Consider the following 14397-nt stretch of genomic DNA (forward strand, 5'->3'; position numbering starts at 1 on the left):
TATATGGTGATATAAATATAATGTCATCATTAAAACTTAGATGGTGAGTTCACTAGGAAGTGCAGTATCAATAAGTGACATATGGTCATGGGTTTGAATATTGTCACTAATGATATGATGATATCCTGAATTTACTTGGTATTGGTTATTGTGAGATGGTCAGCACCTCGAGATTTAAATCCCCATGAAGAGTCATGGAAGGTTCCTTAGTTATTAAAAAAAAAAAAAAATTAAAACGTAGATGGTGAGTTTTAAATTAATAAATGTTTTATTAAATATAAAACATTAAACATTTAATAAACCAAATAATCCAAAAACTAATTTTTTTTTTATAAAACATAAAATATTTAAATAAAATTTAGTCTTATCAATAATTAAATAATATATAATTTAAATAATTATATAGTCTAAATTAAAGTATGTGATTAAAAATAAAAATTTATTCAAATCATCTCAAAATCAAATGTAAGATAATCCATCACTATATCTTTTTTAATAAAATAGCAAATACAAAATTACAAAAAATATTTTATTATAATTCATTTTTTATATATTAGGATTTAAATAAATTTAATTTTATAAACGTTAAATAAAATTAAAATCCAGTAAATATTTTATAAAATTTATTTAGTATCCATAATTATCTAATTTTTTATTCAATTGTTTTTTACACACAACATTAATTCCTTAGAAGGTAAACTTGCATTTTTTATTTTATTTTATTGTTTTAAGTTCAACTTTTTAAAATTATTAAATAAATATAAGTAAATTATTATTGTTAAAACTTGATATCAAGCTCTATCATAACAAAGGGTACCTAATGTATCTGTATAATTACTTTGATAATGTTATCATTTAGATTCGAACTTTCTCTTGCCTATAAGATTTAAAAAAAAAAAGCCTAAGAAGATTTGTATACATCTAACCTAATTTGGGTATAAGAAATAGAGGGATTCAAGTTTTCCTACATTAACTAGTACAAAAGGCCTCATATAATAATAAATGAATAATTTATTAAATAGCCGATGGATATAGATGGATCTAAGTAATGACTTTTTAAGAGAGGAAAAATTATATTGTTCTAAAATATTATTATTATTTAATTAAATTATGATTAGTTTTTTAAAGGGAATTATTACCTAAATCAATTTTTTAGATTGTTTTATAGGTTTGCATTTTTTTAAGAAATAAAAAAATTAATCGTCTCTTTTTTCATCCAAAATTTTGGATAATAGTATTTAACTTCTATAGTTAAAAGTATTTTAATTAAATTATGAGAATTTTTTTTTCTAAAGAGAAACATTTTCTAACTCAATATATTAATTATTTTGACAATATGTTTAAGTTTAGTATACTAATGATTAATTAATATATAATTATTTTTGAAATTTTATGTTTCCATCTCTTCTCCTCTTCCTTCGCAGTAGGTTTCTGTGAGAGCGGTCCTTTGCCTTCACGCCTCTCCTCAAAGCAGCAGTCTTCTCGAAACGAAGTCGTTTGACAACAGAGTCGCCTGCTCCAACTCCAGCCAGTACTCCTGCGGAGACTATTACCAAATCACTGTGCCCAAAGGTGAGTTTCTTCAGTGGTCCATCTGAAATGTTATTTGTTGACGAAAAACTGCTCATTTTTGACGAATTTCCTAAACGAATTGCTGTGTTGGATATTGCCATCTTCGTGTTTGAAGAAATGCTTCATAGAGATGTTCTGGGTTCATTCTCCAATGCTGCTTTGGAATGCTGGAATAAAGAATGGTCGAATGGGAAATCAATTCCATTTCATGTTCATTAGCTTGTTTGGATTGTTTTTAAGAATGGCAATAGGAATAAAAAATTCATTGTTATGAAAGCAAATCCTAGGATTTTGATTCCCCTTCATTCCCATCCTATTGCCATTCTTATTCCCACATGCCAAAAGTATCCTGATAATTTATCTATTTATGGGAATTGCTGTGAGAACAAAACCCACAAACCCCATTGTATATTAAACAGGAAATGAGAACAATCATGTTGTTTTCTACTTTCTGCTACAACCTTGCATTGGTGAGCGTTAGGCTTGATGAGAGGCTCTAAAACATTCCAGGACTGCAATAATCACTCAATCACAGCCAATTGGGCAAAATGGATTGGATAAATTCTGGTTAGTAGATGCAAAAAGGGCCACTCAGACAGCAGCAACATGTATTACAAATACATAATAGATCAACCCTGCTTGAATTTATAGCGCATGCAGCAAGCCTCGTTTAGAAAAGTGGGATGTAAGACATGCACAATGGAAGGCCACAGATACTGCCAACAGCTCGTCCATTGCAAGAACTTCTTCCTCTACATGTAGGAGGGGCTGTCATAAGCAATATCGTGTTCTTTATCTTTCATAATAATTTAAATGGGAAAGAAAGGTAACAACCAGAAGGGAAATTCAGGATGTCCAGTTCCTTTAGTTATAAAAGAACAAGTTTTTGTCTTGTTCAGTAGTAATGAAGGGAAAATAATAATTTATAGCTTGTCTTTTTGGGGCAGATTTTCCTTTTCCCATGAAATGATTGAATTTATGCTTGTTAGTTGGAAGAAACCATGATCATTGAAAGTGTACATCTATCATTTCAAGTTTCTTTTTTTGTAAAAAGATGAAATATTTCATTTTGTAATGGTCTTTTGTTCTCTAGAATTTTTTATGCTTGGAAGAAAGACAAGCAAAATGACGCCTATATATTTGAACTCTCAAATTATAACCTGAATCCTTACTTTGCATTATATTCACTTGGTTGGTTATAGCTAAGGGTTGAATCCAAACTTGCATCTTAGTTAGCTTGCTTGATTTCCTTGGTTTTAAGGATGTGGGAAAAAGGCTGGGTGAACATAAAGGCTCTTGGATTTCCTAGTACTTGGTTTTCTTCTTGCTTCTTTTTCCCTAATAGCATTTGATTTAACCATCATAGTTTGATTTCTTCTTTTGTTTATAAACATTTATGTGAATTAACTTAAAAGTATCATATCCAGTTTTTTAAAGGATAATTGAAATTGTGTTATGTGCAGTAAATCTATGACTAAACTTTGCCTGGCATGTTTATAGTTGTGTTTTGAAGATGGCAGATCCAATTAAAACAAGATGTTTTGTTGATTATGCTAGTGGTAGTGGTGGGTGGTGGTGGCCTGGCACAGGTGGTGACTATGAGGGAAATAGTAGAAGGAATTTGTTGAAATACATTTTTAATCAGCTTTCATGAATGGTTCTGCATTAAATTATTTATCATATATTGTTATATATAGATATATATATATTGTTAGCAGATAATGATAATTTTTTAAATTAGCATTGGAAAAAATGAGCAGCATGTGGACAATTAGGAAAAAAAATGCTTCAAATAGGAATGAACTATAGTGTTGTGAAGAGGAAATGATTCACAAAAAGGGTTTTTTGCATTAATTAGTAGGGCCATTTAATAGAAGTGAAGGACACCTTTAAACAATGGCATTTTGGGAATAAGCAGAGGGAAGTGAGAGGACATATGGTGAAGTTACATTTGGCATTATAATTGTACAGATGTCAAGTTGCTGTTTTAACTAGCATGTTTTAAATGTTTAAGTGATTTTAAATATTTTGGAACTCACTTCAACCAATGAATTTTGCTGTTTGATACTAAAAACGGAATTGGAAGCATGAATGCACCAATGTAAATCTATAATTAGTATCTCAAATAATTTGCTCAGTTATTTTTTGACACTGCTCAAGATTACTACTGATTTTACGTCTTGTTTTTTATAGTGATAACATAGGGGTATTTTTTGTTTTTAACTTTGCTTCTACTTTTCTTAGGATATGTGTGTTTGTGTGTGCACATATGTGTGCTTGTGTAATTTTTAGTTGCTAGTAGATCTCCCTTTTGAGTGCATCAATGTATGATCTCAAGTCTCAATAAATTGTTCATTTCACCATGTGAGGATTAGACAGTTGATCTGATGTACTTATTTTTGGTTATTTTAGTTTAAACCCCTAATCTAAGTTAATGCTTTCTGTTTATATAACCACAAAGAGGCCTAGGCAATGGCAGAACAACAACCATCAAGGTTACAGATATACTCTACATCTAGTACTGGAGTTTCCCCTTTCTGGAGAGGTCTCTTTTTGACTCCCATCTCATTGTATATATACCATGCATATCTGTATGTTTTTTCATTTTAGATGTGTTTTTCTTTGGCAGAGAAGTATGAAAGGGAGGCTAAGAAGTATTGGGATGTCTTCTACAAGCGACATCAAGACAGAGTCAGCTTCCGTTATCACTCTGAATTTTCTAATTATAGCTATTTCTAAAGGAAGTAGCAGTAGCAGTAGCAGTCTTTGGTGCCATTTCCTGCACATTAGGTGGCAGTTTGGAAAGCCCCTAATATTAGGATCCACTTCTTATGTTGTTCTTAGTTAATATATAATGATTTGGGGTCAGAATTTCTCTAAGTGACACTCAATGCAATGAATTTTAAACCAACTTTGAGTTGATAATTATCTTGTATCAGAGGGGTGTGTGAACCAAAGTTGGCTTACATCCTGAAATTCCCAAACAGTGTCTAGTTCTTGTTTTGATCTATGTTCCAATAATTTTAGTGGTGATGATAATGATTGTGGCTATTTTATATTTTTTGTGCAGTTTTTTAAGGACCGACACTACTTGGACAAGGAGTGGGGCCACTATTTCTCTGTGAGTCCAAATTGACAATGAGAGTATTTTAGTTTTGATTTGTAGACTTTATCAATCCCTTAAAATGATTTTAGTGGACTACTTTTTTCATATGTTTGAATGTTTATTGTTTTGGAATTTTCAGGGAGCAGGAAGAAAAGTGATTCTGGAGGTAAATTACTTCATTTCCTCTTTCATGCCTGCCTTTTATTATGTTCTTTGAATGCATGAAAGCCTGCCTTTTGTTTGTTTGAATTGTAAAGTGGCTACTTATAATTGCATGTATCAATCACATCAAATAATGACTTGATTAAGATCTTGATCAGCAGGCAGTGTTGATGGTATTATATATTTGCATGATTATGTATTGCTATGATTTGGGTCAATTGAGCTGAATTACAATGTGAGAAGTCCATTACTCACCTCCCAATTTCTTTAATTCTGGTTTGGATTTGATGGGTTATTGCTATAATCATATTATATAATCTCCTTTTTATTTTTTTTCCGAGGGAGATGTCCTCTTTATTGTTGATGACAATCATGTGATGAAGGACTTCATATCCGTTTGGATTTGGTTGAAGGCAGTATAATTTAATGCCCCTCTGAAAGAAAAAAAAAAAAAGAAAAGAAGAAAAAAAAAAAAGGAAAAGAAGGGGCCCAAAAAAAAAAAAAAGAATTAGTATTCATGCTTTGCCTTCAATTAATAGTTCATTTTAGTTAAATGGCTTAAAATCATAGCTTCTAGAGTCCATATCTGTTTCTTTGGGACCATCACCCAGAGAATGATCCAGTTGTATTTTTCTTCCATTATTTTTTTTTCACATGATATAGATGAGTATTTTTCATCGTAACTTTTATGATGCGATTCACCATTTTTAGTTTTTATATCCTTCACTGGAGTTCCTTAAAATGCTTCTTTTATTAAGTTGGTACAATACTGGATTACTGATAACTGTTGCTGATAAGCAGGTTGGCTGTGGAGCTGGAAATACCATCTTTCCTTTAGTTGCTACCTATCCAGATATTTTTGTTCATGCTTGTGATTTCTCACCACGTGCCGTTGACTTGGTTAAGGTTTCATTTTATTTCCTTCTTTTCTTTTTAATATGGACTTTTTATTGCTGATTCATTGTGGGACAGTTATGATCTCATGCATTTGAAAATTTTACACTTAACATAACATGAGTCTAGTATAGCAGAGTTATTGAATTGCATGTTCTGAAATTCTAGATTAAGAAATACTGAAAATAAAGTTGATCAGCCATATGACTTAAATTTTCTAATGTTAAGTGTTGTCCCAATGCACCATAGTTGCATGTTAACTGCTTCAAATTCTACGATAGAAGACATTAAAATCTTGCTGATCAAAGTAGAAACAGAATCATTTTAATCCATTTTGACATTTCACGTGCAGAGCATGAACTTTTTTTTTTTTTTTAATTAGAAACAAGAGAAGTAGATGTTTATATTAATGAAAGCATGAGAAGGATGAGGAATCCTCCCCACGATTACAAAAAAACCTGATCCTAATAAGGATGGCCTCCTCTACTATACAAGGAATCTTTACACAAGGATCTCCACATCCTTTTGCAGAGTATAAACTTTTCAACCTATCCTTTTTTAAGTTGTGAGTGTATTCAGTAACACAGTAGTGCTACAATTTATATTTCTACATGCATACTTCTATTGGTGTTACTGTAATGAAAGGAGCTAAATGCAAATTATTGGAGCTAAAGTCATCCTCATAGCTCTTAAACCGGCAAGGGATTTGGGAAGGAGGTTGGAGGAGGATGAGGGGAGTGCTTTGGAGTCATGGATGAGTAGTAGTTCGTCACTTTTTGCTGTTGCCTGGGAATGCCTACTGAGGGATTTGAGGGGGAGATCTTGTTGCTTTTGAAAAGGATCAAAGAAAGGAAAGAGCTCAAGGGTAATTTGGCTGGAAAAAGAAGGAAAGTCCAGAAGATCTCAAGATTTGAGAGGGAATTGAAAAAACTAGAGTGTTCATGAAGCTAAGGTCCTTTAGAGTAGAGAGGGGTGCGGGGAAAATATAGGTTGCTTTATGAAGCTAAGAATTTTATCGTGAAACGTAAGAGGGGCCAATGATAGTGATAAGACAAAAGTGATTAAGGCGTTGATTAAGTCTCACAAGGTGGATTTAGTATGCTTGCAGGAGACTAAGATGCAGGAGATGTCGAAAAGGATAGTCCGGAGCCTTGGAGTGGGTAGATGCTTAAAATGGGGGGCTATTAATTCGAGGGGAGCCTTCGGTGGTGTGTTGGTGTTTTGGGACAATAGGGTGTTACAATTGTTGGAAGTGGAAGGGGATTTTCTCAGTCTCATGCCGGTTTAATAACTATGAAGATGACTTTTGTTGGAATTTTATAGGGGTTTATGGTCCTACTCTGAAAAAGGAGAGGGCAGTTTTTTGGGGTGAGCTAAGTGCTATAAGAGGGCTGTGGGCAGGCCCCTGGTGTGTGGCAGGCGATTTTAATGTAGTTTGGTTTCCTATGAGTGTAGCAAGGGAGGCAGATTAACCTCTTCAAAGAGGAGATTCTTTGAGATTATCGAGGATTTAGAGCTAAGGGACCTACCTCTTCAAGGAGGTCCTTGCACTTGGCGGGGGTGGGGTTGAATAATCAGTCTAATTCTAGGCTCAATTGGTTTTTGGTCTCGGAGGATTGGGAAGGTCACTTTATAGGGGTTGTTCAGTGTGTCCCCCCCTAAAACCGATTTCAGATAATTCTCCAATTTTTCTAGATGGGGGAGGCGTGAGGAGAGTCCAATGCCTTTTAGATTTGAGAATATGTGGTTGAAGGAGGAAAGCTTCAAGGATAAGTTACAGGCTTGGTGGAAGAGTCTCAATTTTAGTGGGTTTGCTAGTTTTGTTTTGGCTGTGAAGTTGAAAGCCTTGAAGCCATTACTGAGAAACTGAAATAGGAATGTCTTTGGTAAAGTTGAATTTAATAAGGTTTTGGCTTTGAATCAGGTGGACTTTTGAGACAAAGTAGAGGTAGCTCGACCACTTGCTGTTCATGAGTTGGAAGCTAGGAGAGGTGCAAAGGAGGATTTTAAAAAAAGGGTTCTCCTAGAAGAAATTTCTTGGAGGCAGAAATCAAGGGAAGTGTGGCTAAAAGAGGGGGGATAGAAACATTAGATTTTTCCACACAATGACTAATGCACACAGGAGTAGGAATTCAATGGCTCGAAAATCAATGGCACTTGGTTAACAAAGGAGAATGAGATCAAAGAAGGAGCAGTGAATGAGTTTAAGTTTCTGCTGTCTACTATAGGAGGGTGCAGGCTTGATATTAGTGGCCTGTCTTTTGCTTGGTTGGAGGAGCCTTTTTTTGGGTAGGAGGTTTTTGAGGCTCTTAAGGGCTTTAGTGGGGACAAAGCGCCTGGGTCTGATGGTTTTTCTATGGCTTTCTGGCAATCCTCTTGGGGATTTGTGAAGGAGGAGGTCATGGGGTTTTTCAAGGAGTTTCATGACCACAACTGCTTTGTTAAAAGTTTGAATGTAACTTTCCTAGTTTTGATCCCAAAAAAAGGGGGAGTGGAAGATTTAAGGGACTTCAGGCCAATTAGTTTGGTGGGAGGACTATACAAGTGGCTGACTAAAGTGCTAGCCAATAGGTTAAAGCTAATGGTGGGTAAGGTGGTTTCCAAGGCCCAAAATGCCTTTGTGGAGGGTAGACAAATCCTAGATGCTGTCCTTGTTGCTAATGAAGTCTTAGATTTGATTTTGAAGAGCAATGAGGGGGCGGTGATGTGCAAGTTTGATATAGAAAGGCGTATGATCATGTGGGTTGGTCCTTCTTGCTTTCAGTTATGGGTATGATGGGTTTCAGGGAGAAATGGCTTCGGTGGGTGTAGTGGCGCATCTCTACAGCTAGTTTTTCTGTTTTGGTTAATAGGACTTCCTCAAGTTTCTTCCAAAGTTCTAAGGGTTTAAGGTAGGGGGACCCACTCTCATCTTACTTATTTGTGATTGCTATGGAGGCACTTAGCTTCCAAGGAGAGTTGTAAATGGGGGTTTTTTGTCGACCTGTAAGGTGAGGGGTAGAGGTGGTGAAGGGGCTTAGGTGTCCCACTTATTGTTCGCCGTTGGCACTTTGGTTTTCTATGGGGGCTTCTCAGGATCGGATGACATATTTAAGTTGGACGCTAATGTGGTTTGAGGCCATTTCAAGGTTGAGAATTAATTTGGATAAAAGTTAGTTAATCCTAGTGGGATGTGTGGAAAATGCGGAGGCTTTGGTTGCAAAACTTGGTTGTAAGGTTAGGAGTCTCCCCTCCTCTTATTTGGGATTGCTATTGGTGCTTCTTTTAAGTCCGTGGCTGCCTGGGATGGAGTTGAGGAGAGGTTTCAAAAGAGATTGGCATTGTGGAAGAGACAAAACATCTCCAAAGGAGGGAGGATTACCTTGATTTGGAGTACTTTGGCTAGCTTGCCCCATTTATTTCATGTCTGTACTTACTTTACCTAGGACGGTCAAATTACGGTTAGAGCAGATTCAGAGGGATTTTTTGTGGGGAGGTGGGGCTCTTGAGCGGAAAACCTCATCTTGTAAGATCGGTGTCTCTTTGCTTAGACAAAAGAAAAGGGGGTTTGGGGGTGAAGTGTCGTTCTTCTCTTAATTAGACACTTTTGTGCAAATGGAGTTGGAGGTTTGCAAATGAGAGAGGGGCCTTTTGGAATCAAGTGATAAGGGAAAGTATGGGGAGGAGCAAGGGGGGTTGGTGTTCCAAGGAAGTGAGGGATGGGTATGGTGTGGGGTTGTGGAAAACAATTAGGAGGGAGTGACATGTTGTAAGTAGTAGACTCCTCTTTGTGATGGGCAGTGGATAGAGGGTGAAATTTTGGAGGATAGATGGTGTGGGGCTTCACCTTTTTCTGTTGCTTTTCCTTCTTTATTTGCTCTAGTTGCTTCCAAGGACGCCTGGATGAAAGATGTTTGGAGTTTCACTAAGGGAAGGGGGAGTTGGAGTCCGCTTTTCTCTAGATCCTTAAATGATTGGGAGATGGATGAGGTGCATAGGTTTTTATTGGGCCTTAATGGAAGAGTGTTCAGTGGGATGTGGAAGATAGGGTGCTTTGGATGGAGACTAAATGTGGGAAGTTCTCTGTTAAGTCTCTCTACAAAGCCCTAGAATCAGGCCCTTTAGTCTCTTTCCCATTGAATGTCATTTGGAAATCCTGTGTGCAACCCAAAGTGAGTTTTTTTTGGGTGGGAAGCAACTTGGGGTAAAGCTCTTACTTTGGACCAACTTCAGAAAAGAGGATGACCTTTAGCAAATAGATGCTACCTTTGCCAAATGCATGCGGAATGGATAGATCACATCCTCCTCCATTGTGCCAAGACAAGGACTCTTTGGGTGTTGTTTTTTGGGGTGCAGTGGGTGCTGCTAGCCTCAGTTAAGACGACGCTCTTGGGTTGGAACGGGTCCTTTGTGGAAAAAAGAGAAGGGAAGTTTGGAGATCAGACCCATTATGTATTTTTTGGACGGTTTGGAAGGCAAGGAACAGAATTGCATTTGAAGATGATGTGCTGTCCATCCAAAGTCTTAAGAGTTCTTTTGTTTATTTTCTTTGGTCAGAGACGAAATTGTTCATACAAAATGGTCCTTCGACTTTAGTTGGTTTCATTGAATGGGTAGGATCTCGGTGAGGGTGGTTTTTTTGCTCCTCCGCTTTTGACAGCTGTTTTTTGTCCCAACTGGGAAGGGGGTGCATCCTTTTTTGTATATTTTGAGTCATTGCTTTAGTGTTTCTTTTCAATACAGTTTCTTCTCTTTTACTTATCAAAAAAAAAAAAAAAAAATGCATTTTCTGTTTAAAGGAAGGATTGCATGCATCAACATACTGTAATTGGATAAAGCACAGAAAAGTAAGAAAGAAAGGTAGGGAAAAGGACTACCTTGCTTATGCATTCGTCCATATATAATAATTATTGCAAAAACAACGGGCTACAAAAAAGAAAAAATCAACTATTGAAATCAATCGTTCGTTCACCCGCAAGTCCTCTACCTGAATTAGCTTATTACAATCTCTTATAGTTAGTAAGTATTTGCTTTAATGAAGAGATCGGCAATTTGATCATTAGATGTAGAGTTTTGGTAAGAACATATTAAAAAAATGAATTAACAATCTACTTCAATGTGCTTGATGCATTCATGATAGACTAGATTATTGGCAATCTATATGAGAATTTTATTATCAATATATAGTGGAGTGGAGCCATTGATGAGTACATGAAGTTCACAAAGGAGCCTGTGAAGGTATATCAACCTCACTAACAGAACACACAGATCCATACTTAGTTTTAACCGAGGATTTGAAAACCTTAACTTGCTAACACTTTCAAGAGACAAGTGATGAACCTGAGAACATGCACCAGCCTGTGGTAGATCTCCTAGTGTTTAGACAGCCAACCAAATCTGCATATGCAAAACCCTGAAGATGGGTGGAGGAAGTGGATGAGTAAAAAATGTCATGCTCAAGAGTACCTCATAGATAATGAAGGATTCAATACACGACTGCAAATTGATGCTTGTGAGATTGCTTACTAATTTACTAACACATTGCATTGCATGAGAAATATCAAGACAAATCATGGTGAGATGATCAAGCTGCAAACAAGTTGCTGGTATCAAGTTGGATTTGGTAAAGGACTACTTTCATCTCTTCAAATTAGCATTCAACTCTAGTTGTGTATTAGGAGAGCGATTCCTCAACATACTTTCTTTGATTAATGTCAATGTTGGGCATTTGTGTGAGAAAATTCCAATTCAAGACGATAGGTTAATGACCCCTTATCTTCCATTTTGAAATGACTCATAAAATATGTTTTGAGTGCAGAAGTACTAGACTTGTCATTTGCATGAATAATCATATCATCAACACAAGAAGAATAGTGCAACCTTGTCTTGTTCATTGAATAAAATGAGACTATCATTTGAGCTCTGCTGAAATCGTGCACAAAAAGGAGTATCACAAAAATTTTCAAATCATGCACTGGGAACATTTCAGGTTATAAAAAGATTTTCATGGACAAAAAACATGATTTGTGAGACAAACATATCCAGGTGGTGGCCACATGTAAGCTGTCTCTTATAGGTCTTCACACAAAAAGTCATTTTAGACATCCATTTGCTGGAGGGGCAAATTATGACTAGCTGCAGCTACAAACAAGGTGAGAATTGTGGCCATTAACAGGTGCAGATGCTTCTTAATAATTGGTCATATTCCCGTTGAAGGCTCTAGCTACATGATGAGCTTTTTATTTTCACCTTAATGTAATAACCTACCAATTGTTGATTCTCCAACAGGTTAGGAAATAAAATCTCAGGCGTGATTAGATTCCAGAACAACAAATTCTTCTATCATTGGATCCTTTCAACATTGTAAGTCTTTGGCTTGTGAATAGGAAGAAGGAATAGAAATAGGATTGAGGCTACATTTGGTTGGCAGGATAGGATAGGATTGGAGATGTATATCCTAAGATATCATATCCCATTGGATAGGATATGATTTCCAATGGGATATGATATCCTTGGATATGCATATTCTATGTATATAATATTTTATGGTAGAGTATCCATACTATATTATATTATATTTATATTTTGTAAAATGAATAAAAAATAATATGAAATATATATTATTTTCAATGTTTAAAATAAAAATTATATCACATTCAGATATTTTATATTTAAAAAAAATGAAAATTTTGTTATGTTTTACAATATTCATGATTAAAATATTTAAATTTTACAAATAAAAAATCTGTATATTATGTTATTTAATATATAAAAATGATTTATATATTATATATTAATATTATATTATAAATATTTTTTTAGTTTTTCTTTTTTAATCATAGATTTAATTTATAATATAAATTTTTATTTTGTAAAATGAATATATTAAAAAGTAAAAAATTGATAAAAAATAAATTTTTGATACATGGGATATGTATATCCCATATCTTACCATAGGATTAACATATCCCATGTGAAATAGATAAAAAAGAAAAAAGGGTGGATAATACATCCCACCACTTATCCTATCCAATGTTTGGTTGGACATAGGATAGGATAAGTGATGGGATAACTTATCCTATCCTATGTTCAACCGAACATGGGATAGGATATGATTTCTCTTCTCCTTCTCCTTCTTCTTTCGGTCGGATGCCGTTGAATGAGGGGTCTTTCGGGGTATCGGGTTCTGAGGTCAACGAAGAGGAGCAGAATCCGCTGAGTATCATCTTGGCTGACGGTAGCAATGGGGTGCTTGCCTCTAGGGGAGAGAAGCTAGTGGCTGGAGAAGGTCCGGGGGAGGAGTTTGAGGGGATGCTTCAGGATCTGGATGGGTGCCGGTGGGACGACAGTTACTTGGCGAGGTTTAGTAAATTCTTGGGCTTCCCCACGGACGGTTTTGAAGGTGAAATACTAAATCTGCTCCTAAGGACTAAGAGAAGAAGGGAGCAAAATTTGAAGAAGGGCTCGTCAGGGACCACTAAGTTTGACAGGGAATTGAAAAAACTTGAGTGGTCTATCAATTACTCTGGGGCTAGAAAGGAGAATTCTGCGGCCAGAGTTGGTGGGGATAGAATCTCGATAGTTAGATGAGGTTGAAAATTCTATCCTGGAATGTCAGAGGGGCTAATGACAAGAATAAAAGGAAGGTTATCAAGGCCCTAATCAGATCGCAAAAGGTGGATTTGGTGTGCTTACAGGAGACCAAAATCCAAGAAATGTCCCAAGAGGTCATTCACAGTCTTGGCGTGGGAAGATTCTTAGGGTGGGGAGCTGTAAATGCAAGAGGGGCAGCTGGAGGGGTGGTGGTGTTCTGGGATAAGAGAGTGTTGGAGTTAGTAGGCCTGGAAATGGGAATTTTCTCAATCTCGTGTCGTTTTAAGAACTGCGAGGATGGGTTTATGTGGTTTTTCACTAGGGTTTATGGTCCTACTACGAAAAGGCTTAGAGAACCTTTTTGGGAAGAGTTAGGTGCAATTCGAGGTTTGTGGTCTGATCCCTGGTGCATCGGTGGGGACTTCAATGTTATTAGATTTCCCAGTGAGCGGAGTAGAGCAGGAAGAATGTCTGGCTCCATGAGGAGGTTTTCGGAGGTTCTAGATGAGTTGGCCTTAAGAGATTTGCCTCTTCAGGGGGGTCCTTACACGTGGGGTGGGGGGTTAAACGGCCAGTCCAGGTCAAGACTGGATCGTTTCCTGATTTCGGAGGAGTGGGAAAATCAATTTGGTGGAGTTTCTCAGTGCACTCTCCCAAGGCCCGTGTCTGACCACTCCCCAATCCTGTTAGATGGGGGTGGAGTTAGGAGAGGTCCTATTCCTTTCCGTTTTGAGAATATGTGGCTGAAGGAGGAAGGATTTAAGGAGCTTCTGAAGGGTTGGTGGCAAGGTTTTAATTTCAGTGGCTCATATAGCTTTGTCCTCTCAGAAAAACTAAAGGCTTTAAAAGTTAAGCTGAAGAATTGGAATAAGGAAGTCTTTGGTAAAGTGGGGGTGAATTTGAGGATGGCTTTGGGCAAAGTTTCTTTCTGGGATGAGCAGGAGAGGCAGAGAACTTTAAACGAGCAGGAGTTAGAGGCTAGAAAGGAGGCCAAGGTGGAATTTAAAAAATGGGCGATTATGGAGGAAATCTCGTGGAGGCAGAAATCAAGACAAATTTGGTTGAAGGAAGGTGATAAGAATACGGGATTC

At 36.4% G+C, this 14397-nt stretch overlaps 1 protein-coding gene across 2 annotated transcripts in view; it reads left to right on the top strand.

The window, feature by feature from the left end:
• Positions 1–1425: 1425 nt before the first annotated feature.
• LOC117911292 overlaps positions 1426–14397 on the top strand; it is a 29581-nt gene continuing 16609 nt past the window's right edge. Inside the window, exons 1-6 of one of the 2 annotated variants that reach the window (XM_034825598.1) lie at positions 1426–1572; positions 4036–4117; positions 4202–4263; positions 4643–4693; positions 4818–4844; positions 5642–5746. In XM_034825598.1, the coding sequence (XP_034681489.1) occupies positions 4045–4117; positions 4202–4263; positions 4643–4693; positions 4818–4844; positions 5642–5746 (318 nt within the window). In that variant the 5' untranslated portion in view covers positions 1426–1572; positions 4036–4044. Of the gene's footprint in view, positions 1573–4033; positions 4118–4201; positions 4264–4642; positions 4694–4817; positions 4845–5641; positions 5747–14397 lie in introns of both variants that reach the window. The other variant, XM_034825599.1, reaches the window with a different exon arrangement.

The sequence above is a fragment of the Vitis riparia genome, chromosome 3 (assembly GCF_004353265.1).
Source record: "Vitis riparia cultivar Riparia Gloire de Montpellier isolate 1030 chromosome 3, EGFV_Vit.rip_1.0, whole genome shotgun sequence".
Lineage (NCBI taxonomy): Eukaryota > Viridiplantae > Streptophyta > Magnoliopsida > Vitales > Vitaceae > Vitis > Vitis riparia.